A 25,878-nucleotide genomic window follows, 5' to 3' on the forward strand; every position below is an offset into this window, starting at 1 on the left:
GTAGGGGGAGGTACCAGTCATCTAACTCACCTACTCTGTGTCAAGCGTCATTACCTGTCTACATTCGGTCCGCCATTTTAGATCATTCGAGCTAGACGCATGCTCTCGGTTTTGGTCAGATCATAATCTTAGTAGATGAGTGAAGTAATCCTGCTGACCTGTTGAAAGGTGCAGGGATTTTTACGGATCAACGGTGAGTAGTACGACATCCGTAGCTGCTGATTTAGTTGAGAAATATAGTAAATCACGGAGTAAAAAAAAGTCCGCTAGCCGCTAAGCTAACGGCTAACATGTAAAACTCCATTCACTTTCGCTAATAGCGTTAGCATGTAGGATCTGGGATATAGTTGTGAGCTAACCACAATTCTGTTAGCTCAGAACTGTTTATGATAAATGTGTATGAATGAATGTCTTAAGTCAATGGTATTCTGTTTTCATATTAATACTTGAACCTTATAGTATTATAATTAGGGGTGCACCGATATGGAAATTCTTGGCCGTTACCGATACCGATATTTAAAATAACAATCTGGCCGATAGCCGATACCGATACCGATATTTGTTTATTTTCTTTTTGTTGTTATTCATTCACCCTTTTGTGCCAGAAAAATAATTAAATCATTATTTAAAAGCACTATTAAAAAATTGTTCAGCCCTTCATCACTCTTATCTTTTAATGAGCACAAATTGAATCAGATTTATGAAACAATCTTTGATTTAACTAAACTTTATTTAACAGAGACATATTATGCCCATTTTACCGCAAGTTGAAATGGTTCCTGTGGATCTTAATGAAATGACTGTAACATATTTTGGTCAAAATACCACAAGGATAATTTAAAACAGCACCTTTTTACCCTGTCTAAAACAGCCCTGTTAAAGTAGCATTATAGAGAACGCTCTTCTCATTGATTTACGGTAGCAGTATTGGCCGTTTATTAGATGTGTTACGGCTTCTGTGTGTATGACGTATGTTGTCAATTCCCTTGTTACCTGTGCATGAGACGGATGAATAGAGCTGGTGCACATGAGAATAAAGTATTTAAATAAGTACAGACGCTACGCTCATACTTTTTACACCAAGTTACACTGCGTGAGTCAAGATAACTTAACAAGCCCTCCTCAGATTTACCTGTTTTTAGTGTCGGGCAGAAATCACATCGCGTCAACACCCACCGTGGCCCTTCGCAATGCTTGTTTGAATTAAACAGTCGGATTCCCCTGGTCCGCACCAGTTCTCAGTCAGCTGCTAGGCGCCAGCCGAGGCGCACCGCAGGGTGCCCCCCCCCCCGCGCGAACAGAGGGTTCCCCCAGCGGTCGCCGTAGCTGAGGTGATCCGCGAGAAGGGCCCGACACGCGTCCAGAGTGGCCGCCGCTGACCGCGTACCCAGTCCCCTCCAACGGCCCGCCTTCCGTGCCGGCGATGGACACCGCCCCACGGTCCAAGAGAAAGAAAGCCCCCGCACCAGCGACGCCGTTAGGCGGCACCGGATGAGGACCTCCCAGTGCCGCACACTGAGCCTCCGGCAGCGCGGAGAGGAGGGCGACGGAGCGACTGCTCCCCCAGCCGCGGCACGTGCCCAGCGGTTTTACCACAAATATGAACATCGGCCAATGATATCGGTAAAGTCAAGTTTATTACCGATAAGCCGATATCAGTTAACGAGGCGAATATCGGCCGCTACCGATGTTCGGCCGATAAATCGGTGCATCCCTAATTATAATTTAATTTAGCATGGAGTTTGATCTTTGAGAATTGAAGTTGTATTGATACAATCGATATACATGTGTGACCTGTTTATAGGTCAGGTTTTTGATTCTGAGGAAAAGAATTCCCCGGTGTCAAAGAGGACATCGAGGAACCAAGATTCCAGTTAACTGGTGGCGAGCTACCCTACGATCTATCAGAAGAGATTGGACTTTCACGTTCCTTACTTTCATTTTTGTATTTCTCATTATTGATTCTCAACTCCAGGGCTCCTACTTACCTAGAATCTCCTATCCTGGTCCAGACTAACACTTATTCTAGTGTAACCAAGGGTTACATAATTGGCGAGCTAGCCAGGAGCCCAGGGTAAATTGAGTATCAGTATTGGGAGATTGTAAAATGGACTTCATACAGCAGTCAGGGGTTAAGATTCCCAATGCAGTTATTTTAAGTGGAACAACCTATTCAGAAAGAGATGAGAGAGTGCTTGATTTCTTGAGGAAGTATGGTGCTATTCAGAGAATAATACCAGTTGATGATGCTACCTCAGAGTTCTATCAAAACCTGATCGTTGAATATTCAAGCAGCTTGGTTATAGAAGCTCTAGAACCCCTTTTGCCATACAAGCACACACTAGATGATGATCCAAGTGTTGTATACCATATAAGGATACTAGCCAGTGTGTATACTACTAAGGTGGGGGGGGGGAGTCTACTAAATCCTTCCTTACTGAGTTAAAGGACATAGCCAAGCTTAGTGGAAAAGACTTCGAAGAAGTATTAAGAGAGATGATGTCACAGATCAGTGAGACTATTGAGACTGTTGAACCTGTAGAGGAGACACTTGCAGGTCCATTGCAAACCGATGCGGTTGATGACGTGCCACACTTGCTTTCAGACCCTTTTCGAAAAGACGAAGGTGGTGTAGTCACGGTTACACAGTTTGCTGGACCAAAGTCTCCATCCATTACGATTAGTGATGTGAATCCACCAGAAATTCAGAAGTTCGTGGTTGAGCACATTCTAAGGAGAGAGGACATAGGGGCACACGTTAATTCCCCAGTGCGGCTCCGCTCCTTCTCTGGAAAGACCCCCAGGCCTAATAATGAGACAGACTATGATACTTGGCGTTCACAAATCGAACTACTCCTCAGTGATCCAAGCATGCCTCCAATTCAGCTATCTAGAAGGATTCTAGAGAGCTTGCTCTCCCCTGCAGCTGACCTAGTTAAGGGACTGAGCCCCAAATCGCCCCCTGTAGCCTATCTAACGCTATTAGACTCAGCTTTTGGTGTGGTTGAGGATGGGGAGGAGCTTTTTGCTCAGTTTATGAACACTCTCCAAGATCCTGGTGAAAAACCATAAACTTTCCTTCATCGACTGCAGTTTGCACTAAACTTAGCCGTAAAGAGGGGAGGGGTTGCACCTGAAAATGTAGAGAAACACCTCCTGAAGCAATTCTGTTGGGGGTGCTGGGATAGTGCACTGCTTGGTAAACTGCAACTTGAGCAAAGGAAAAGTAATCCACCATCATTTGCAGACTTTTGCTAATGCTGCGCACTGAAGAAGACAGACAAGCAGCAAAGTCTGATAGAATGAGAAAGCACATCGGCTCCACAAAACAGCGAGTCAATGTTCACTCTCAGAGCGCTTGTAACTGCGTAGAACCAAAAGAGGAGTCAGAGACTCAACCCAGTGCCATCGAAGATCTTAAACGGCAAATGGCAAGTCTGCAGAGCCAGTTAGCCTCTTTTGTATCACAGAAACAGACAAAGGTCTATAGCACAAAGGGGAAAGCTGGGAAGTTTCCTTGTGAACCTAAGCCTAGTGGTGCAAATACAGAGGTGCTGAGGCAGACAAAAGAGAAGCAGACCAGCAAACCTAAGCCCTCGTATTGCTTTCACTGCGGGGAGGATGGGCACATAGCCACGTCTTGCACCAATGCTGCGAACCCTGCTCTAGTAAGTGACAAGAGGAAGCAGTTGGAGGAAAAGCGCCACGCATGGGACAGGCAAAACTATCCCAGGGACTCCAACCCAACTTTAAACTAGATTCCGCCCCTGTTGTGGGACAAATAGGGGCTGGAGTGACTCAGCAACGTCCCTTAGATGCAACTATTGAAACCAGAGCTCAACTAAAAGTTAATCTAGAACAGTGGTTCCCAAACTTTTTACAGCCCCGTACCCCTTCAGACATTCAATCTCCAGCTACGTACCCCCCCCCCCTCCCCCCGGCGCACATATACGGCCTATATCACTTGAAACTGTGTGAAATTGTCAGGGATTTCAGGACTTGGATGGAAGTCTAGATCAAACAGAGTTTTATTAGCAAAACAACAAGGTAAAGGGAAATTACAAACAAACAAGGAGGTCGAACTAACTCACTCAGGGGTTGAACTTGAATTACTATTTAACTCAAACAAGGCAAACCAGATGAAAACCAAGATACTCAGCGTCAAATGCCGGAAGAACACAAACTAACAAAGTTTAACTAAGGACATAAATAAACAATACAGTGTGAAGAAGTGTGTGCGTTGAATTTGAAAAGAGGGGCGTGGCCCTCTTGACAGCACGTTTTGCCACTGCAGGGTACTCTGTGCACAGTCCTATCCAGAAATCTGGCAGAGGCTTCTGATTGAATTCAATTTTAATGGATCCACTTGTTGCGACTTCAATGAGGCTCTCCTGTTCATATGCCGGTAAGGAAGAAGGGACAGCAGAAAAGGGATAACGAATCCAACTGTCTGACTCGTCATTTTCTGGGAAGTACCTGCGCAGTTGTGCAGCCAGCTCACTGAGGTGCATTATAATGTCACGTTTGACACCGTCTTTCAGACCGAAGTGATTTGCACACAAAAAATCATGCAACGACGGAAAGACCTCTGTTTTGTTTTTGTTCATGCAGTCTTCCCAGAGCTTCGCTTTCTTTATCATAGCCGACGGTGTCTCTCTGGATGGGGGATTAACTCTTTTCAACCACTTGTCCATGTTCGTGCAGCAATCGGAACGAGCACCCTCCCCTCCACAGGGCATCAGCAAGTGAAATTCTGACGTTGTGCCAATGTTTTGACTAGGGATGGGCATTCAATTAAATTGATTTAATAGATTTGCGGGAGAATTAACAATTCGATGTTTTATTAATCGTAATATTTTTATATTAAAATCACTATTTATAGGCTATATTAAAATGCAGTGAAAACAGAAAAAACACAGCGTGTTTCCTCATTGAGGTCTTTATTACAAGATGAACAACTCAGTTAAACAGGATCCTTTCAATGGTTACACTTGAAAATATGCGCTGCTGTTCTCTTAAGCCCCGCTGAAAGAGCAGCTATTAGCTGAGAGCTAGCTGGATTTGACGGTTCTCGGCCTCTCAGTTCGGTGGTTGTCACGCCCTCACTCCCGGAACCCCTCACCAAGAGCCGGCTCTGTCCGGTTTCGAACGGGCTAGCTTTGGAGATAGCCTCCGCTAGCTCCGGAGCTCGGCTACATGTCCGCAAAAGGACCCTCAGTCCAGATGGAAGGGAACCCGGACAGAGCCGGGTCTGGATGAGGGATTCCGGGAGTGAGGACGTGACAACAACTGGACTGAGAGGTCGAGAACCTTCAAATTCAGCTTGCTCTCAGCGGCTAGCGGCTCTCTCAGCGGGCTTGAATATAGCTCCAGGTTGCTTCCTCGAGTTGCTAACATCCTCACTGTGCTGCGTTCCAGGCAACTCGGATATTCCGACCTCATACATGAAGAAGAGCAGTGGACTTCCCCGGGCGCTGATGTAGACGTATAGCTTTGCAGTGTTGGCAGTGAACGCAACAGAATTACGTCGATGAAATGGCAGCGTAATTATTTAGCTGAATATGGGTATACATGAGTATTTTTGGCAATGCGACTTGGATATTCAGACTATTTAATATTGCATGATTATTTATAGCTCAGTTTGAAAATGTAATGGGCATTTTCACTTTGAAAACGCAAATAAAATGTTCTCCCCGCGTACCCCCCTGAACCACTTCGCGTACCCCTGGGGGTAGATGTACCCCAGTTTGGGAACCCAGGATCTAGAACATAAAAGCTCTAAAAGGTATCTTTCCAAACTTCCTGAAAGGTTAGTTGGTACAAAGAGTACAGCCCAGGTGACCATAAAAGGTGAACAGTTCAACTGCCTACTTGACACAGGCTCACAAGTGACCACAATTCCCCAATCGTTTTATGAACAACATTTGTCAGAACAAGATATAAAGCCCCTCTATGACCTCCTAGAGGTTGAGGGTGCAAATGGACAAGCTGTGCCTTATTTAGGTTACATAGAGACCAGCATCACCTTCCCAAAAGAGTTTCTGGGTATGTGCATTGAAGTATCCACTTTGGCTCTAGTAGTTCCTGATGTTAGGACCACTTCAGAGTCTTACTTACTGATAGGAACCAATACTCTTGATGTGGTGTATGACATTTACCATGAAGCTAGTCTAACACGTCACCAGCCAGTTCCTAAAGGCTACAGAGCAGTAATCAAAGTACTACAGCTAAGGCGCCAACAGTCCAACATCAATCACCCTTGTGTTATGAAATTGCAAGCCAATAATCAACAGTCTATACCAGCTAGGACCACTGTAGTGCTAGAGGGAATTGTAATAGCTAATGACCTTAATAATGAGAGGGCTGTTATCGTAGAACATCCCTCCCTGTCTTCCTTGCCTGGTGGCCTGCTTATTAAAAGTTGCTTGGTAGATTTCCCAAAGCAGTGGCCTTTTAAGCTGCCAGTTTTGGTTGGAAATCAATCAGACCATGACATTGTCATTCCAGCGAAGTGTCAGATTGCCGAAATCAGTGCTTATCAAGGTGTCTTGTCACAGGAGCATAGTGGGGTCAGTTCGCAGGAGACTGAACCGACCCAAAGGTCAAGCGTGAGTTTCAACTTTGGGGAGTCCCCAGTCCCACCAGTGTGGAAAGATCGCATCGCTCAGCTCCTTAACGACATGCCCGAGGTGTTCGCACACCACGAAATAGATTTTGGCAGAACAGACAAGGTGACCCACCACATAAATTCGGATGAAACCCCTTTTAAACAGCGTGGACGACCGATACACCCGCATGACAGATAAGTCGTCCGAAAGCACATTCAAGAGCTTCTTCAAACAGGGGTCATCAGAGAGTCGGAGTCTCCGTTCTCGTCACCAATCATGGTTGTACGTAAGAAAAATGGTCAGGTTTGATTGTGCATTGACTATAGGAGACTAAATCTTCAGACCATAAAGGACGCGTATGCACTTCCAAAGCTAGAGGACACCTTCATGGCCCTCACTGGGTCACAGTGGTTTTCCGTCCTTGATTTAAAATCGGGTTATTACCAGATCGAGGTCGAAGAAGCAGACAAGCCTAAGACGGCTTTTGTGTGTCCCCTCGGCTTCTGGGAGTTCAACCGTATGCCCCAGGGGGTGACCAACGCGCCAAGCACCTTTCAACGGCTTATGGAAAGGTGCATGGGGGATATGCACTTGAAGGAGGTACTAGTCTTTCTCGACGACATAATTGTGTTCTCCAGAACATTGGAGGAACATGAGGCACGGTTAGTGAAGGTACTCACCCGTCTGAGAGAGTTTGGGCTGAAGCTGTCCCCTGAAAAGTGTGTTTTCTTTCAGACATCTGTGCGTTACTTGGGGCATATTGTATCCCGAAATGGAGTTGAGACAGATCCCGAGAAAGTTTCAGCTCTCCGAACATGGCCAGTCCCTCAGAACCTTCGAGACTTGAGATCTTTTCTTGGGTTTGCTGGGTATTACCGGAGGTTTGTCATGGGCTATTCCAACATTGCAAAACCCCTCCATAATCTAACTTCTGGTTACCCGCCTTCCAAAAAGGACCTCAGAAAAAGGGACGACACTGTCCAGTACCACAATCCTAAGGAACCCTTCGGGGGTCGCTGGACACAAGCTTGCCAGCAAGCATTTGATCTGGTTATTGAGAAGCTCACAACCGCTCCTGTTTTAGGGTTTGCAGATCCAGAGAAACCTTATGTGCTACACACCGATGCAAGCGCCATTGACCTTGGTGCTGTTTTGTATCAAGAGCAGGAGGGGCAGCAACGGGTCATTGCCTATGCAAGTAGGGGGCTGTCACGGAGTGAGTCTCACTACCCAGCGCACAAGCTAGAATTCCTGGCACTCAAGTGGTCAGTGACAGAGAAGTTTAGTGACTATCTGTATGGCAACCATTTCACTGTAGTCACTGACAATAATCCTCTAACTTACTTACTGACATCTGCAAAACTTGATGCAACCAGCTATAGATGGCTTGCAGCTTTGTCAACCTTCACTTTCAATCTTCTGTATCGCCCTGGGAAGCAAAACGCTGATGCAGATGCATTGTCCCGCAGATCTCATGGACCTCTTGTTGATGACCAAAAATCATGAAAAGAGCGAGAACGCATCTATCAGTTTGCAAAGGGTCATCTTTCTGATCCTGGGAACATTGATGCAGCGGATCATGATGTGGTGCAAGCCATTTGTGAGAAACAACTTGTCTATAGTGTCAGCAATGTTGACCACAGCTGCCCCAGTGGTGTTGCTTTTGTTGAGGCTCTTGCTATGTCCCCAGGAGCTGTGCCTGACAGCTATGGGGAAGAGGATAAACTTGGAGGATTGCCAGTAATTCCTCATCTAACCGAGGCAGAGTTGATGTTTAAGCAGCGGGCTGACCAGTGTCTCAAGCATGTTATACATCAGATCGAACAGGGAGTGAGTCCACCTCCAACTGTGAGGCATGAGCTTCCAAATCTTCCACTCCTGCTTCGAGAGCTAAGTCGCTTAGAACTCCTTGACATCTTGTACAGAAAGCGCCAAGTAGGGTCTCAAACACTGCACCAGCTTGTGTTGCCAGTTGAACTCCGGGAGACCGTCTTGACCAACCTGCATCACCACATGGGTCACATGGGGATTGACCGCACGTTAGATCTTGTGCGTACTCTGTTTTACTGGCCAAGAATGGCTTTGGATGTAGAGAGGAAAGTAAAGACTTGTGGCAGGTGTGTTCGCAGAAAGGCCTTGCCTGAGAAAGCGGCACCCTTAGTCAATATTAACACCACACGACCCCTTGAGTTAGTCTGTATGGATTTTCTCTCACTTGAACCAGACAAAAGTGGGACCAAAGACATCCTTGTGATTACAGATCACTTTACCAAGTTTGCGGTTGCTATTCCAACGCCGAACCAGAAGGCCCGCACGGTTGCGAAATGTCTTTGGGACAATCTCATTGTGCATTACGGGTTCCCTGAGAAGTTACACAGCGATCAGGGACAAGACTTTGAATCACACACTATAAAGGAGCTCTGTCAGATGGCTAACATACATAAGGGGAGGACTACTCCATACCATCCCCGGGGTAATCCTGTGGAGCGATTTAATCGCACCTTGTTGGATATGTTAGGCACTCTTCAAGAACAGGAGAAATCTCACTGGCGTGATTTTGTAAAACCTTTGGTACACGCCTACAATTGCACCAAGAATGAGGTGACAGGATTCACGCCTTACGAGCTAATGTTTGGCCGTCAGCCCCGCTTGCCGGTTGACTTGGCATTTGGGTTACCTGTGAAAGGGGGGCAACACACATCACACTCCCAATGTGTGCAAAACCTCAAGTCCCATCTTGAAGAGAGCTACAGGCTAGCCATAGGTAATGCTGCCAAGGTAGCAGAAAAGAATAAAACCAGATTTGACAAACGTGTAACTGCTTCAGATTTAGAAGCTGGTGATCGAGTGCTGCTCAGGAATGTTCGTCTTCGAGGGAAGCATAAGATTATGGACAAGTGGGAGTCCACTGTCTATGTAGTGGTAAAAAGGGCTGGAACCCTCCCAGTTTACACCATTAGACCTGAAAACAGGGACGGTCCACTCAGAACCCTACATAGGGACCTATTACTCCCTTGTGGCTACCTCATTCCCGAAACCAGTAATGAGCCTGTTAAGCAGTCCCAAAGATGCAGACCTGCAACACGTCTCAGTCCTGCTGCAGATGTAGAGCAGTTCTCAGAAGAGGACGAGGATGGAACGTGTTGGTTCAGTGAATCCCCCAGTGCCGAAATCTCCAGGTTCTTGGCAGTCAATAATGTTCCAGTGCAATCAGGTCCGGTTATGTCTGAGGTGCAAGATACACCCCATGCTGAGCCTTCAGAGTACTATTTTCCTGTTGAGACTCCTGTGACTTCACAAGATACTGAACCCATTTCAGAGACTGCCCATTTGAATGACTTACCTGGTGTTGTTCCAAGCCCAGAGACACTTGCATTGTCTAACGATAATGACAATGAACACTTACTCCTTGACGGAATCCCACCAGTAGAACTATTGACTGAAAGGGTGGTGTCTCTGAGTGACTGCCATGACTTAAGTTCTGAGAGTCCTCCAGTTATTACTAACTTGTCTGACACTATTGGGGGGAAGGGCCAGGCTGAGACTGACTTAGTAGATAAGCCTCGCATCCTTGAGCCTTGTGATCAAGAGTCAGAAAACCAGTCGCAGCCTTGCAGTGAAAATCAGCCTAGTTCTGTCCGATGTTCAGTTAGGAATAGGCAGCAGCCTAGCAGACTCCAGTATGTGAAACCTGGAAACCCATTGATAGCTGTTGTGCAGTCTCTGTTCCAGGGTCTAACCACAGCATTTACTGACGTTTTAAGTGAGACTGAGCACTTCCACTCTGGGCAGTCCCATCAAGCAGTAATTGCCCAACCACTGCCATGCAACGGGACGTGCATGAGTTTAGGGGGGGAAGATGTAGCCCACATTATTAAACCAGTGAGCACATATTGAGAGAAAGGGATAATGTAGACTTTGACATGCTGTTACGTTTCTAGCCAGTAGGGGGAGGTACCAGTCATCTAACTCACCTACTCTGTGTCAAGCGTCATTACCTGTCTACATTCGGTCCGCCATTTTAGATCACTCGAGCTAGACGCATGCTCTCGGTTTTGGTCAGATCATAATCTTAGTAGATGAGTGAAGTAATCCTGCTGACCTGTTGAAAGGTGCAGGGATTTTTACGGATCAACGGTGAGTAGTACGACATCCGTAGCTGCTGATTTAGTTGAGAAATATAGTAAATCACGGAGTAAAAAAAAGTCCGCTAGCCGCTAAGCTAACGACTAACATGTAAAACTCCATTCACTTTCGCTAATAGCGTTAGCATGTAGGATCTGGGATATAGTTGTGAGCTAACCACAATTCTGTTACCTCAGAACTGTTTATGATAAATGTGTATGAATGAATGTCTTAAGTCAATGTGATTCTGTTTTCATATTAATACTTGAACCTTATAGTATTATAATTTATAATTTATAATAAAGCATTGAGTTGGATCTTTGAGAATTGAAGTTGTATTGATACAATCGATATACATGTGTGACCTGTTTATAGGTCAGGTTTTTGATTCTGAGGAAAATAATTCTCCGGTGTCAAAGAGGACATAGAGGAACCAAGATTCCAGTTAACTGTTGGCGAGCTACCTTACGATCTATCAGAAGAGATTGGACTTTCACGTTCCTCACTCCACAGTGTGGTAGGACAGACCCTGTATAAAGACGGTGTTGGGACATGGTTTTTGTGCAAACCACAGGCCTCATTTCAGTCAAACTTGAAACAAGCCAGCCGCATGTTCTGGAGTGAACTCAGTCTCCCAGAGTGCCACATGTTCCCTTTGTCTTAAGACAGTCAAGGAACTCCGTCTCCCAGGATGTAACAGGACGCTGCATTTCCTGTGGGCTGGGCAATATCACACAAAGGTGTCAAGAACCTGGGGGGGTCACTCCTATTGGTCACTCTGGTCCAAGACCTGTGAGGTCACCGGGGCCAATATAAGGAGAGGCCTAAAATCTCTCTCTTTCTACAATCCTTCGAAGGTGGAAGGCTGCTACAGCCTCTCTTCTCCTACATCGCCAAGGGGGGGGGCCTGGCTGATCCAGCTTCCTTCTCTATCCAACCCACAACCGGAGGTCAGAGGTGCAGCTCCCAGCTCACCCCTCTCAAGGAAATCTCCTCGCCCTTCAAGCTCTACAAAACTCCTCGTAGCGACACGATGTCCTGCAGGAGAACTTCAACCAGCATCTGAGCACACGGCTCGACAGAATCGCGAATGCAGAACTCTACGACCACCAACCCAGGAGACGTCACAGAACTGCAACTGGACTGCAACTTCTTTTCCCCTTTCCCTCGGACTGGTAACATAATCTGTGCTTAATAATTATACTACGCTAAGCAAGACTGTTTATTTGATCAGTGTGTGTTTATAAGTTTGATATGTGTTGTGATATTGTGGCAACAAGTTATTTGAAAGTAATTGTTAGTTAGGCCCTTCATAGGCCTCCTTTGCAGGGCTCTCTGACTCTTGCATTATCTGATTAACATCTACACAGACACACGCATAGTCTCCACCTAATTAAACCTACCCCCATAAAGCAACCTCAGAAGAAGGGGGGGGGGCTCTTATCTTAGGGACCATTTTTAAAGCATGCTAATTTACATTCACACACACACACACTCACACACTTCCTTGTTAGTTAGTTTGATTGTTTAGTAATTTGTGTTTTTATACTTTATTATGTTCATAATAAATGTTCTTCTTTCACAAATGTTCTGTCATTAATATTGCATAAGTGAATCTTGCCAACTGTTACACTGTTAAGAACTCCATAGCCTTCATTGTTCATTATATAATCTTTAATGGTAAAATATTGAGATTTCTAATTGAACTAGATCTAAATGAGACTGATCTTAATCAATAAATTGGCTATCTTTTCCCTTCTATGAAGGGTGGTGCCCCGCGAGAACTTTAACCAATTAAAGTTATGATTTAATATTTTAAATATTAATGTTTTACATTTTATTATGATAACCAAATTTATTGAGTGCCTAAAGGCACACCATTCTATGGTAACACTTTTTACGTACTATTGCACAACAACGGATTGGACCCAACAACAATCTACAAACTGACATTTACGACTTGACTGACAGACTTTGAATTGACTTTTATGTGCACACTTTTCTTTATTTATTTCTGTTTATTATTTTGGGGAGAATTTTTGATGTGTTCTATTGTCAAACCAAGTTGAACTACTGTTATGTTTAAATATAAGTTAATTTAAAGAAATTGTATTTTTGTATTTCTCATTATTGATTCTCAACTCCAGGGCTCCTACTTACCTAGAATCTCCTATCCTGGTCCAGACTAACACTTATTCTAGTGTAACCAAGGGTTACACCAGGATGGAGTATTCATCTTCTTTACCTCCCTCCTTCTTTCAGGACAGCTGCAGGAGAGCAGCCCTGTCTGGAGTACAAGCAGGGGGCCACTCGCTGTCCCAAACCTTACTGCCTCGGTGCCTTCCCATGAGTCTCATTCATCCTCAGGCTTTCTACAAAGTTAGTGTCACATGTAAACACGACATTTGTTGTACGTGCATATGAACACTGGTGAATGGCATAAAGGATAAACAACTCTGTATATATACTCTATGATGATGCTATGTGGACAAGGCCCAACTATATGTAGATAAGGTGATTATACACAGTGTAAATAAAGAGCTGTAATAACTGGCAGACGTCTTCCTAGTCTTTAAATATGAATATAATAATCTTCATAATAAAATGGGGCCTAGCAGTGAGCTAGTACCCACTAGCTGTCTGCACCACGTATGTTTTGTTGAAATATGTTGAGAAAATCTGATTTATTACTCGTCTCCTACAGTTTGAGTAAAGCACCATTTGGAAGTCATTTTATTCATCTCAATCGCTAGCCTTTAACATATAGAAAAATGCCTAGAAATGTCCAACACTTGTGGTTTGAGAAGTGCAATTCTTGGGACACTTCTAGGCACTTTACATTATAGCAAAATACCTTAGAAATGTCCCGACCAATCAGAATGAGCCGGACACTTCTAGGCACTTATGGTTGAGGTAAAATGCCTAGAAATGTCCCACTCTTGTGGATAGGGATATGCAATACTTGGGACACTTGTAGGCACTCTATATTAAAGCAAAATGCCTGATATGTCCCACTCTTGGTGTAAAGGAAATACAATACGTGGGACACTTGTAGGCACTTAAAAAAAGCTATTATTAAAATAATCTCAAAATATGCGACACAATTAAAGTATTCCAGCGGGGAAGTATTAATTAAGAATTTAGTTTGCACCATTCAGTTGACTGCATAAATCGTGATGTGAAGAGGGACAGACATTTTTAATAAACTCATGTACTGCTGGCTAACCTTGTGCATCAAAACCGACTTCTATAATTGACATATATAAAAGTTGCACTTTTATCTGATTCCCTCTACAAGAACCTTTAACTTCAACGTCTTGAACATTAGCCAACCTCAAGCTTGTGGTCTCTCTTATCTCTACAGAAACACACACCCCCTCTGACGTCTGGGTTTTCCCAGAAAAGCTTTTTGAAGGTAGAGATGGAAAATAACAAGCGAAAGGAAATTATAAAAACTACACGAGGCTGAAAGGTCTCAGTCTGCACAATTATTTCCTCAAACAGTCCAAATTGTACAAGCAACAAGCTCAGTGAGAAAAGATATGCAGCATTTTCATTACAGAGAAGTTGCCTCTTTCAAGCTCAGAATGTAAGTTTGTTTCACTGATTTCAAAATCAACATTCAAAGAACAGATTTATATGTATTATCAGTTAGAGATAGAGGTGAATTATATTTTAATAAGATGTTTGCTGAACCTTCATTTCCTCTGATAACATTTGCTTTGTTTCCTACCTCAGCACTATTAGAAATACTGTAAGAAAGGGTCAGTACCAGTAAAAAGATCAAGCAGATCATAATATTGAGGTTGCTGTGAAGCTACGATCAGCATAATTCTCACAGATGACTGGAGTCATCACATTTTACATGTTATGTTCATTATATGCCAGCAGTTGCATGTTTATTGAGAGCCGGTGCTCAGCGAACTGATGTGTTATGTGTCATCTGAAGGTTTGTGGTGACGAAAACCAGGTGACTGAAGTAGGACAGTGAAGTACTCAAACAAATGTTCAAAGTTTCTGGCTTCATCGAAATACCACCAAACTAGGTCAGTGGCCTCTTTAAAACATTTCCTTTGAACAGCACAGATTACTGTCGTCAGATGCATCTCACAGAGCAAGTCATCTGAATAAAGCTGTGACTAGTCGAACATCTTGTTGCATGATAAGAAAAGTGACGGTTAGGTGAACATGTGTCACAGAGACGATGAGTGGAGCTGCTTGATCTTCTTATCTGATACAAATTCAAATTAGAGAAAAAAAGGAAACAGTTGTAGAACGGTCTCCTCCACATTTTCACAGGAGAGTCTGCTCTACATGGCCGAGGTAAGTTTTTACACATTGTGTCGTGTATGGAAATGATGAATGAAAGAAGTCATTCTTTACCATGAAATATGTTTTATTAATAATAATCAATTCTGTTTACAGCTCCTGATTGATTTAATTTTTGGGGGCCAACCAAAGATGATCTGAGATGAACCTCTCCTCGTGTATTTGGAGATGGATAATCATACTTCTCAATTTCTCCCTCCAGCGTGAGTCTGTCTGTCTATCCACATTATACCATCTATCGTGATGCGCTTCAGTTTCTGAGTCTGTGAGAAAATGAAAACTGAGTTACTGTATCCAGTGGCTGTTGAGGTTTTACACCCTGTATTTTAAGCTCTGACCACAGTGGCGAGAATTTTTTTTTGAATTTCTTTCTTTCACTGTAAAATAATCATGCAAAGCCACACATTCTATGGATGGATGCATATATAGGAAGATAGATATATAGCAAGATAGATAGATGAAATATACATTAAATTAATTTATAATAAAATCTAATACAAAAAAAGACATGCTGTGTGGTTTTATGTACAGAAGGCACCTTGCAACGTCTTTGTGTGTGTGTGTGTGTGTGTGTGTGTGTGTGTGTGTGTGTGTGTGTGTGTGTGTGTGTGTGTGTGTGTGTGTGTGTGTGTGTGTGTGTGTGTGTGTGTGTGTGTGTGTGTGTGTGTGTGTGTGTGTGTGTGTGTGCGCTTGCACAGGTTCCCCTCTGCGCCCAGTCGTTTGCCTGTCCTACAGACAACTTGGCTACCTGACAGTCGAGCCAGTCTTCCTCATTGACTCAATGAGGAAGACAGTCTTCCTCATTGGCTCAAACCTGACAGTGACCTGCCACGTCCATATCTGCGAGAAGAGGTACGAATGGTAGAAATACAGAACAACCTGATAGGTCATTTTGTATCTCGGAAAAATAGTCTGATGTTCCTCCTCTTGAGAGACGAAGCTAAGGCTCAGATACAGTTTATGTAACTCACTTGCAGGTCGAAAATAATCCTGGATCTGAACAACGAGGCAGTGAAGGATTGGAAGGAAGTCAACTGCAGCACGGCGATCTTTAATCTGACCAATGTTCGGATGCCACAATCTTACATGCTCTGCAAACTGAAAAATCGTCATGTTACTAGGATTGTCAGTGGACTGGATCTACATGGCGGCCGTATGTACACTTGACTCTGATGACTACAGAATGAGGCTCAGTGTGGAGGATTTAAGTCTACGAAGTATTCTTGTTAGTGTATATTCACCTGAAACTAGAACACTTCATATTTACATCATGAGCAGGTCCACCATGTTGCCATGTTTCTATAGCCGAGAAAGGACAAACCAAGCACTGGCTCCTATGTGTTTTATATCACCTAAAGGCCACTGTATGTTCTCCTACTGTTTGGAAAGGAAGGGTTAGGTGAGGGGTATTAAATTGGTTGCAATCTGCAACTTTACCAGTAGATTTCACTAAATCCTTCACACTGAGCCTTAGTTAAAAGGAAATAACAAGTTGAATGTATGTGTAAATACAGAATTGAAGAGGCTGTTCAGCATCTAAATGAGCTGATTTTAAAATTCATAGTTTATCTTCCATTTCTATCAAAACAAACTTTTGTCAATTATACGATCAATCAAATTTCATTGATATGCGCTTTATTCACGAACCACATTTGCCTCAGGGCTTAACAAGGCGATTCGATTTGCTTTTCATTAATTATCAATTTCATCCCCCATGTCTTCTCCTCAAGTACCACCACATAAACCTAGAAATGTTACTTGTGAAACGACGAGGGCCTCAGCCTTCATCGACTGCTCGTGGAAGAGCGGAGCTAAAACATACCTCTCTACTACCTACAACGTTTCAGTCTACAGGTGCGGTGTTATTCTGAGGTCCAATTAAGCTGTTGTTTTATTTCTTTGAGAAGTACCATGCTTTTGATAATGGTAAAACTTATTTTCATCAGAGGAAATAGGACGCAGGTACATTTAAATCAAACCCAGGAGGCTGAAGAAATCACAATACCCCGAAGAATTGTCGATGGAAACACAAAATACCAGTTGATTATCACGGCTTACAATCACTTTGGAGCATCACAGTCTGATCCATTCATGCTGTGTGAGAAGGATATAGGTAAGCCCTCACTTTAGTCTAACACATCTCTATGAACGAGTGTTCATTAACACAGCTTGAAAAACATGTAATTTGTGATATTTATAATCTACTTTCTGAAGAAATTAGTCATCCTGTGAACCGTTACAGTTTGACTGATGTGTCCTGACTATCAGCCAAACTGTTAGAACTCCTCACACGGCACATGTCCTCTTGCATTGCAGTGATACCAGACACCCCTCATATTCTACACATAGAGTTTGAGAACAGCTCCACAGCAGCAGTGCTGAAGTGGAATACCTCGGATTACTCGGTGACTCTCAGATCGTACATCAGGCTCCTCACAGACAGCGGCTCCTGGGTAAAATAAAAGCTTCATGCTCATTAGCAGCAACGGCCTCTATCAGACAGTGAGCAGGAGACCTGATCTTTTGGTGTCTTATAGGAAGCCAGAGAGACAACAGAGCTCAGTGAGGGTTTGATGAGAGTGGATGACTTGAGGCCTCTGACTGAATACGAGTTCCAGATCAGGACGTGTAACTCGACATCAGGACTGACGACCTCCAGCAAGCGGCCGTCCTGCAGCAGATGGAGCTCGTCTGTGATGGGGAGAAGTCCTGGAAAAGGCAAGCTCACGGTCTCAACCTCAAAATTTGTATATATCCCGTAACAAAGGCAACTGATAATGCCATAACAAGTTTTTCGTCGCTCGCAACCCACATCTTATCATTAGGTCCATCTCAGGAGCTACACGTGTGGAGGACGTTCAGCAGCCAATTGATGGTGATTGTTTTATGGAAGGTAATGTGTGACATTCATTAGGACTGGTTTTTATATTGATACTGATCTCATCATACAAAAGTATGTAAAATACCAGTAATAGATGCTTGTTGATAAAGATCAGTTTAAGATTTTGGAAATATGTTAAATCATTAAATCTTTTGTTCCACTTTTATGTGTATTTGAAAAGAAGATTTTTTATTTTTTATACGGGTTAATGGCGAAAACTAAACCTGACGTGACGATTGGACTTCTACCCCACAGCCTCCACATCCAGACGACTACAGCGGTGTGGTTCAAGAATACAAAATCTTTTTTGACCAGAAAGAGGCAGCGACCTCTCCCGCGACTTCCAGTCAGAGGTCAGTTATGATACCAGCAGAGGTTCAGGCCCTGAGCGTCAGTGCTGTCACTTCATATGGGTCCACTCCAGCAGCTGATGTGCCACTCACACACTCAGGTACTCAAAGATGCAACAACGAAGACAGAACCTAACAAAGCAAGTTTTAAAAAGCCATTAATAAAATGTGATTCTATCTATTCAGGTGTATCTGGGCCTGTACTGAGAGAGCTGGCTCCTGCAGCTAACGGCAGCGCTGTGCTCGTCTCCTGGTCGTGGCCAGGGAACAAACACTGGTCCACATCTGGAGGAGAACTGCGGCACTATGTGGTGGAGTGGATAAGTGTACCAGTGACACAGCTGCAGTGGAACAAGCTGGACAAAGATCAGAACAGCACCTCCATCACAGGTACCAAGTACTTCAACTGAGATCAAGCAGTGACCTCTTGTGATTACTTGGTGAATTACATTAGTTTGTGCTCTTTATAATTACAACACTCACAGAGCTTTTAAATTAAATGTGTAAATCCTTACTAAGCTGAATCCTCCATTCATAAGTGTTGTTAAATATTTGTGTGAATATTTAAAGTTGAGAGGGTTTACTGTTCCTGTTGTTTCAGGTCTGACTGCAGGTGTGAGGTACAACATCTCTGTGTACGCTGTGACCACTGGAGGTGTCAGTGCTCCATCATCCAGCCTCGTCTACTCCAAAGAACAGAGTGAGATTCATACACTCAGCATGTTCCCAAAACTTATTTACACAGTTTTAAATATTGAGATGGAACATTTTCAATGAGAGGATGAAGATGATAAACATCCCCTATCCTCTCTTTATGTCATTGTTTTTATTTCATTTTTTATTTTATAGGACCTGTGTCCGGTCCCATCTTGTTGGTTCTGGTTCATGAGTCCAGGCGGATCCTGATCCAATGGGACAAGCTGCCTGTGGACCAGCGAAGGGGCTTTGTCATAAACTACACCCTCTACGTCCAGTCACTGGACTCCAACCACACAACACTCAGGGGTGAGCAGTTCTGCTGTGTCCTTATGTGGGTGTTTGTCCAACATATGTGAATAAGACAGATATAAAACATCATAAGCAATTGAAAGACATCACCTGGGCATTGTGATAGACATTCTTGTCATATGTTGGCAATTACCAGGAAACACAATTACTCAAATGATCAAGAAAGGATTTATCATCAATTGAAGCTTATTTTTTTTTAATCTAATATAGGTCTATATTATAAAGGGTTGAGTATATTTATCTTCTAAATAATTTTTCTTAATCTTGTGGTGGCAACAAAAACGTCAGATTTCCACAGATGGAAACATACATAAGTATGTAAAAAAAAAAAAAAAAAGAACCTATCCTGTAATAAGAAGGAAAAACTGTCCGCATGACAACATACCACTTGGGAACTTAACCTTTAAGATGAAACTTTAAACCAATGTCAGTAGTAGATTTTTAAGAATCTGTGGAGCTTGACAGGATTCTTCACAGTAAAATGAATCTTTGTGTTGATCTGAAGGTTTGAAGGAAACACAACTTTGCCGTGTATCGTTTCCTGTTCTGTTACATCAAGGTGCTCATTGGTGTATGTGTGCGTACTTTACCTTGGTCGGGTGAAGGCTTTTTCTAGCACGCTAGTGTCTATGCACACGTGTCTGGGAGATAATATAAGCATTAGTGTGCGTCTATTGTCTTTCAGTGTTACATAATGGAAACTGTGCAACAAGCATTCCACAAATACTCCCCTCCCACAATGCTTCAGTGCATCAGCAGGGTTTTTCTGCTCTCACTTCCAGTAAGGTCAAACGTTGTAAACAAAACAAAAGACAAACAAAAGGTGGGATTAGTCTCCATTTACAACAAAGACTGCGCTTCATTCATTCAACACTGATAAAGAAAATTCATCTCCACACTTTAACTTTGGTAATTTTACCACAGACAACCGGATTTATATCTCTATTCATCCTATATCTAAACTGGTTGTTGTGGTTAAACTGTCAGAAGGTCTGTTAGAATATATATCATCTCAACATATAAATGAGAACTGCAGATGATGGTTATAGTGAGCAGACTGGTAACCATCATTTTCACAGTATCTTCAGTGAATCATATTTTCTAGAACTGGCTTTTGACCACAAACAGGAAGCCACGAGGCTACATGCACACATGCAACCGTAAAGGCTGTTAGTAACCAGCCACTATTTCTGGAACGTCATTGTGTAAAGGCACCTGAGAGTTTACCTTTTCCTCTCTTTTACTACTTCAGCATATCTCAGTTATAATGTATGTATGTATATATATATATATATATATATAAATGACATGACTACTAGCACAAAACGTTAACACATACACAAAATATTTCTACAGCTGGTAAATGTTATAAAATACATACAAACTTGAATTTATGGCAACCACACATTCAGATAAATGAATGCAAATTTTAAATCCACACACAAGTTGATATAGAGGCGGAAGTCGTGAGACTATCTATAGCATGAATATAATTTCACTAGTTCAAAATATTAAAGGCCTGTATTTGACACTAAGCACTGCTTGCAGAGCATTCATCATCCTTTTTAAAATTTCCAACTCCAATTTCTTCAACAGTATCTTTATACAGACACAAGCCAGCAATCCCACTGCACTTCTTCCCAAAAGGCATTTTCTAGTTTCAGTTTAGTATCGATTATTTCCATGTTCTTTGCTAGACACAGTTGCTGTGTAGCAGGTGAATGTCATGCTGCATTTAGCAGAACCAGATAGAGTGTTTCACTCAGGAGATGGTGGAGACCAAAAACAGAGCTAAGTGACTATAAACCTCCTTCCTCAGGGGACAAGAATTGTAACTTGAAATGTACGCATATGTTGTTCTACATCTAATAGTTATGCAAATGTTTAAATATTAGCTAAAAAGTTTGAACTTAAAAATGTATAGTGGCCAAAATAATCTTGTAATTGTGCCAACCAAAAATCTGATCTATTTTCACTTCTCTACAGTGGTGGTGTCTGGATCTGGCCCCAGACAGATGTGGCTGGATTGTCCTGACGGAACTCTGGCTCTACAGCTGACTGCATCCACCTCAGCAGGAGAAGGACCGGGAGGGAGCCAGATTGTCTCCCAGCCTGCAGCTCCTGTAGGTCAGCCTACTGCAGCCGTCCTTTTGGTCATTTCTAAAAAAAACACACACCAACTCATTAAACCCGCAACTGTATTTCTTCTTCATTTCGTATCATTCCAGCTAAATTAGACTTTAACTGGGAAAACAAAAGAACTCTTTTGTCTTAACCTAATGATAACTGGTGTACTAAACTGTCTCTCATCACTTCTAGCCGGCCTGGTGATTGTGGTTGTTTTCATCATCACCCTCTTCATAGCAATCACAGCCAACCTGATGTGCTGGAGCTGTGTGAGGGAAAGGTATTAAACAATATGGCTTTAATATATATTATTGTTTCATAGAAAACATCAGACATCATCTAATCATGCAAATATTCAGTTCAGGTATAAACATAAAAGACCATAACTGGGATATGGTTATCCTGCAAAAGATTTTGAATGATCATAGGTTTAGTTTTTCTAGTAGCCGTGATCGATGCCACTGTGGCTAATTTCATGAAATACCACACACACACTCCTGAACATCACGATAAGAACTCATGACTGACATGAAGAGAAACTTAAACCACTTCACAAACACTGTGCCACAGTCGTGATTCTGATGGAGATGTGTGTGTTTCATATGACATCACCATGGAGTTTACTTTTCAGTTGCAGATAAGACGTTTTGTGTTTTAATTCTATAAACGTACCCTTTAACTGCAGCTGAGACTGAACTGTCCTCATCAGTCCTGTTAAGATGACCTGTGTTTCTGTGTCAGGATCAAACATAGGTGTCTTTCCTGGGGACCTGCCTGGCTTGTTGAAAACTTACCAAAACCAGAAAACAGTAATGCCATCAGACTCCTGGAGGTAAACAACTGTGTTTACCTTCCTGCTTCCCTCTTTCTCTGTGAACTGTTTTCACTGCAACAGCTAGAATCTGCAACTATCAACAATAACAACAGCACAACTACACGTTATTAGAATGTTTTAAACATATTAACACCAACTAACTCTTGAGTTTGTTGAGATATACCACTCTGTACTATAATAGAAGGTGATGTGAGTTATTAGTTCCTGCTGTCACTTTGACAACATACAGATACTTATTTGGATTAATACCACATTGCAAACACTCCGACATATCAATGTCCTCAACATGTATGATTTTCCTCTTGAAGATCCCATAATTATTCTCTGAGAAATCATCATAAATGTTGAAAAATGCCTCACAATCACACATCTCACAATGTTAAAGAAAGTGAAAATGATGTACTCATCACTATGCCTATGGAGGGGTGAGGGAAGTGTGTGAGTCCACAAAACACTTCTGGAGTTTTAGGGGTTGCCAGTGTTGCAGCCAAATTCAACACAATTAAAGTAATGGTGACCGATTCTTCAAACTTATGGATCCTCTGTGATCCATGAGCGAACGCGTCTCCGAAGGAAGATATCAGAGGACATTTAGGCGATAAACATGGTGAAAATGATGCTGTTTCGAGTCGAATTTTACACTGTCCGTGTAATCAGCCATGAGCCATCTCAATTGTTAGCCTATCTACCTTTTCTTTACGCTTTACTGCCATAAAGTTTTCTTATATACCATTGTGTTTTGTGATGTGACATGATTTGCACTTTGGGGCCATCTTATATTTCTCCACCACATTTGCTGTATATTAAACCCACTGGATAAGCCAATAAAATCTAACTATGCTTTGTTATTTTGGTCTCCAGCAGGACAGAGGTGAACGGTTCCTCTTTTCCAGTGACAGTGACCCTCTGCTGTCGCCCATCAGTTTGATTTCCTGGGAGGAGAGGGACGACGTGTATCCCGTCATCCATGTAGAAGGATCCCACGTTGGATTAGGACAAACCATAGCGGAGACACCATCACTACCATCTGATACTGGGACTGCGCTTGTTGAAAGGCAGATGGAACATGTCAGCTACAAACCTCATATTACTACTCTGGCTTCAAAAAAAGAGGAAGTGGAAGAGGAGCCAAAGGACGTACCAGTCAATGTCGAGGAAGAAGTATGTTTAAGTGAATTTGGAGGACTACCCGGAGGCTTGCTTTCTAGTGTGGAAATAGATTACTCTGATTCACCTCTGGAACCGACTCTCAGCTCTTTTGATGGCATTTTGAGGCCTAAAACTCCTAAAGCAACAGATGTCTTGAGTGGAGGCTTCTCGACGGGGGAGAGGGGGACTGAGAGCGAGGCTGAAGTGGACTGTCCTTCCCTGGAGCTACACCAGGGTGTCGTCCACACTCCAGACATGGCAGAAACTTGTTTTTCCCAGAATACAGAGATGATGCTGAGTGGAGGTTACTTCCCTCAGGTCACTACACTCTGTGACACACAGAGTTAGCTGGAACATGGGGATGACACAAACAGGACACACTGCACTAAACTGACGTTCAAGAAAGCATTACCCCTTCTCCTGAGATGTGTGACTTTGTGAGATCACTTGAAAACTATCATTGGTAATTGTTAAAACCAAGTTATTTAATGATAAACTTGTATAAACTGAGTTTGTTTCATGCCCATTATCATAAATGTTTGGCTGTGGTTATGTTTGTACCATCTTTTACAAAGAATACTTTATATAACACTTTGATACAAACAAAATAACCTAAAGTGCCACAAAGTGCTTCACATAAAAACAACCCCAAAAAGAACATACAAACACACACACACACACACACACACACACACACAATGAATAGTTACTGAAGTGCTACTAAGAGTAATAATTATTTCAGTGGTGTTAGCAGAATGGCCTTATGGATGGCGATTTTGATGGGTCTCTTTGTTTGTGTGTTTGTTTGTATTGTTTAACATTCATTGTTTTCAGATGATATACCCTGAGGATTTGATGACCTGTGACTTTTGTGGCCAAGACATCCGTGAGATTGGATTTTTATGCAAATGTTCATGCACCACTCAGGAAGAATTTTAATATATGTTGTCATCCTCTGACTTTTCCTCATCCTTCGTCAAAAGATAAAAAAAAAGAAAAACATTTATCCATCTATCACAACCTGCTCTGTCTGGTGGTGGGATATAATATAGTATATTTACGTTCCCAATGTACTGCATTTTTATGTACCTGTACTTTACTTAAGTAGATTTATTCTGTTACCTTTCCCTTTTACTAGCTTTATCTATATATCTCTATAGCAAATATCTGTACTTTCTATCTTTACAAAGCATTGGGTTACATTTTCGCATTGTATTTTATATTTTTAAAAGTGAGAAATGACATGATTCATTCAAAAATACATTCCTTCTATAAGGTACTGTACCCTGTATCTACTGTACCCACATACCCACATTTTTTTTCTTTCCTTTTCTGTCGTGTCTGAGCAGTTCTGTATGTTTCGTGTTATGAGAAAATGTAATAAAAAATATTATTATAAAAAAAAAAAAATTAAAAAAAAGTGAGAAATGAGAGCAAAGTAAACCTGCAACAGAAGCATCACTGGTGACACATCTACAATGTATTTGGAAAAGGTAGAGGCTAAGGCATAATGCTATTTGCATCAGGGAATAAGTCACACTCTGCAAGAAGATTCAGTTTTAATACTTTAAACGTTTACTCAAGTAGAAAAGTTAATGGGATAATTTTACTTTGGTACATTTTTGTGTATTATTTCTTCTTTTACTGAAGTTAAATCCTTGAGCACTTCCTCCACCACTGCTCTCTTTATACCACCCTCTATCTTTAAAATTGACTGAACCTTGATAAATTATATAATATGAAATGATAACTAATCATCATTTACATGTCTGTGCCAAGTCCCGTATTATCGGCTGAAGATGTTTCTCTCGTTCCGATTGAGAGTGATGGTGACCTCTGCTGTGTCTAATACGAGACAACAGTGAAGTGTGAAATTACTCGAAAACTTCAGTTGGGGTTTTGGCTGTTACCTAGTCTCTGTGTGAGGTTTGAACAACCTGCTTCTGGTGTGTATGTTTCTACTCACACAAGCACCCTCGGCAGTTAACACCTTATTTTTAGGACTTCCTGAGAGTTATCTCACTTCCTCATTGGCAATTCAATTTTCAGGAGGGTCTCTCCTTTGTCAGAGCACTTCAGCAGTAAGAAATCTCTCACTTTATAAATGTCTTATGTCAAACAGCTCTTACTGAGCCTTGCATTGTGAATAAGTATGGTACAGTGACAGGGGAAAGTCCTCCTCTGCAGCACGTGTGGATGTGACTGACGAAGTGAGACTTTGGTCTGTGTGGAAATTGATGTGCTGTGTTGTTGTAACTTTGACGGGTTCATTTTTAAAACAACCAATCTGAGGAGTTATGTCATGTTCAGTTCTCTCAACCTCTGAATGGGATTTTAAGACCACACCTGCATCTGCATTGTGTGTGGTGTTGATTTGTGTGTATATGTGTCTAATGTCAAATATATGCCAACAATAAAAGAAAAGATGCAAGATAACAAAAGTCTAAGTTTGTGTGCGTGTCTGTG

General features: G+C 42.4%; 1 protein-coding gene across 10 annotated transcripts; it reads left to right on the plus strand.

Moving 5' to 3' along the window:
• The first annotated feature begins 71 nt into the window (after window positions 1-71).
• Window positions 72-25,853, plus strand: il23r (interleukin 23 receptor). 10 transcript variants are annotated; one of them, XM_053429878.1, is made up of 22 exons: window positions 72-193; window positions 5,419-10,745; window positions 11,591-11,908; window positions 12,996-13,112; window positions 14,098-14,322; window positions 14,683-14,779; window positions 15,159-15,265; window positions 15,761-15,914; window positions 16,040-16,215; window positions 16,793-16,916; window positions 17,009-17,175; window positions 17,379-17,515; window positions 17,600-17,780; window positions 17,888-17,955; window positions 18,199-18,394; window positions 18,480-18,683; window positions 18,895-18,993; window positions 19,143-19,298; window positions 21,288-21,428; window positions 21,621-21,708; window positions 22,170-22,260; window positions 23,125-25,853. In XM_053429878.1, the coding sequence occupies exons 7-22, from the start codon at window positions 15,205-15,207 to the stop codon at window positions 23,758-23,760; spliced, it is 2,679 nt and encodes an 892-aa protein (XP_053285853.1). In that variant the 5' UTR covers window positions 72-193; window positions 5,419-10,745; window positions 11,591-11,908; window positions 12,996-13,112; window positions 14,098-14,322; window positions 14,683-14,779; window positions 15,159-15,204; the 3' UTR covers window positions 23,761-25,853. The 10 variants fall into 10 exon arrangements, 9 of the variants coding, with proteins under 9 accessions (XP_053285853.1, XP_053285849.1, XP_053285858.1 ...); XM_053429874.1 differs by having other exon boundaries at window positions 14,098-14,779; XM_053429883.1 differs by having other exon boundaries at window positions 14,098-14,779; window positions 23,128-25,853.
• Window positions 25,854-25,878: the final 25 nt, after the last annotated feature.

Source organism: Pleuronectes platessa, chromosome 9 (genome assembly GCF_947347685.1).
Source record: "Pleuronectes platessa chromosome 9, fPlePla1.1, whole genome shotgun sequence".
NCBI lineage: Eukaryota > Metazoa > Chordata > Actinopteri > Pleuronectiformes > Pleuronectidae > Pleuronectes > Pleuronectes platessa.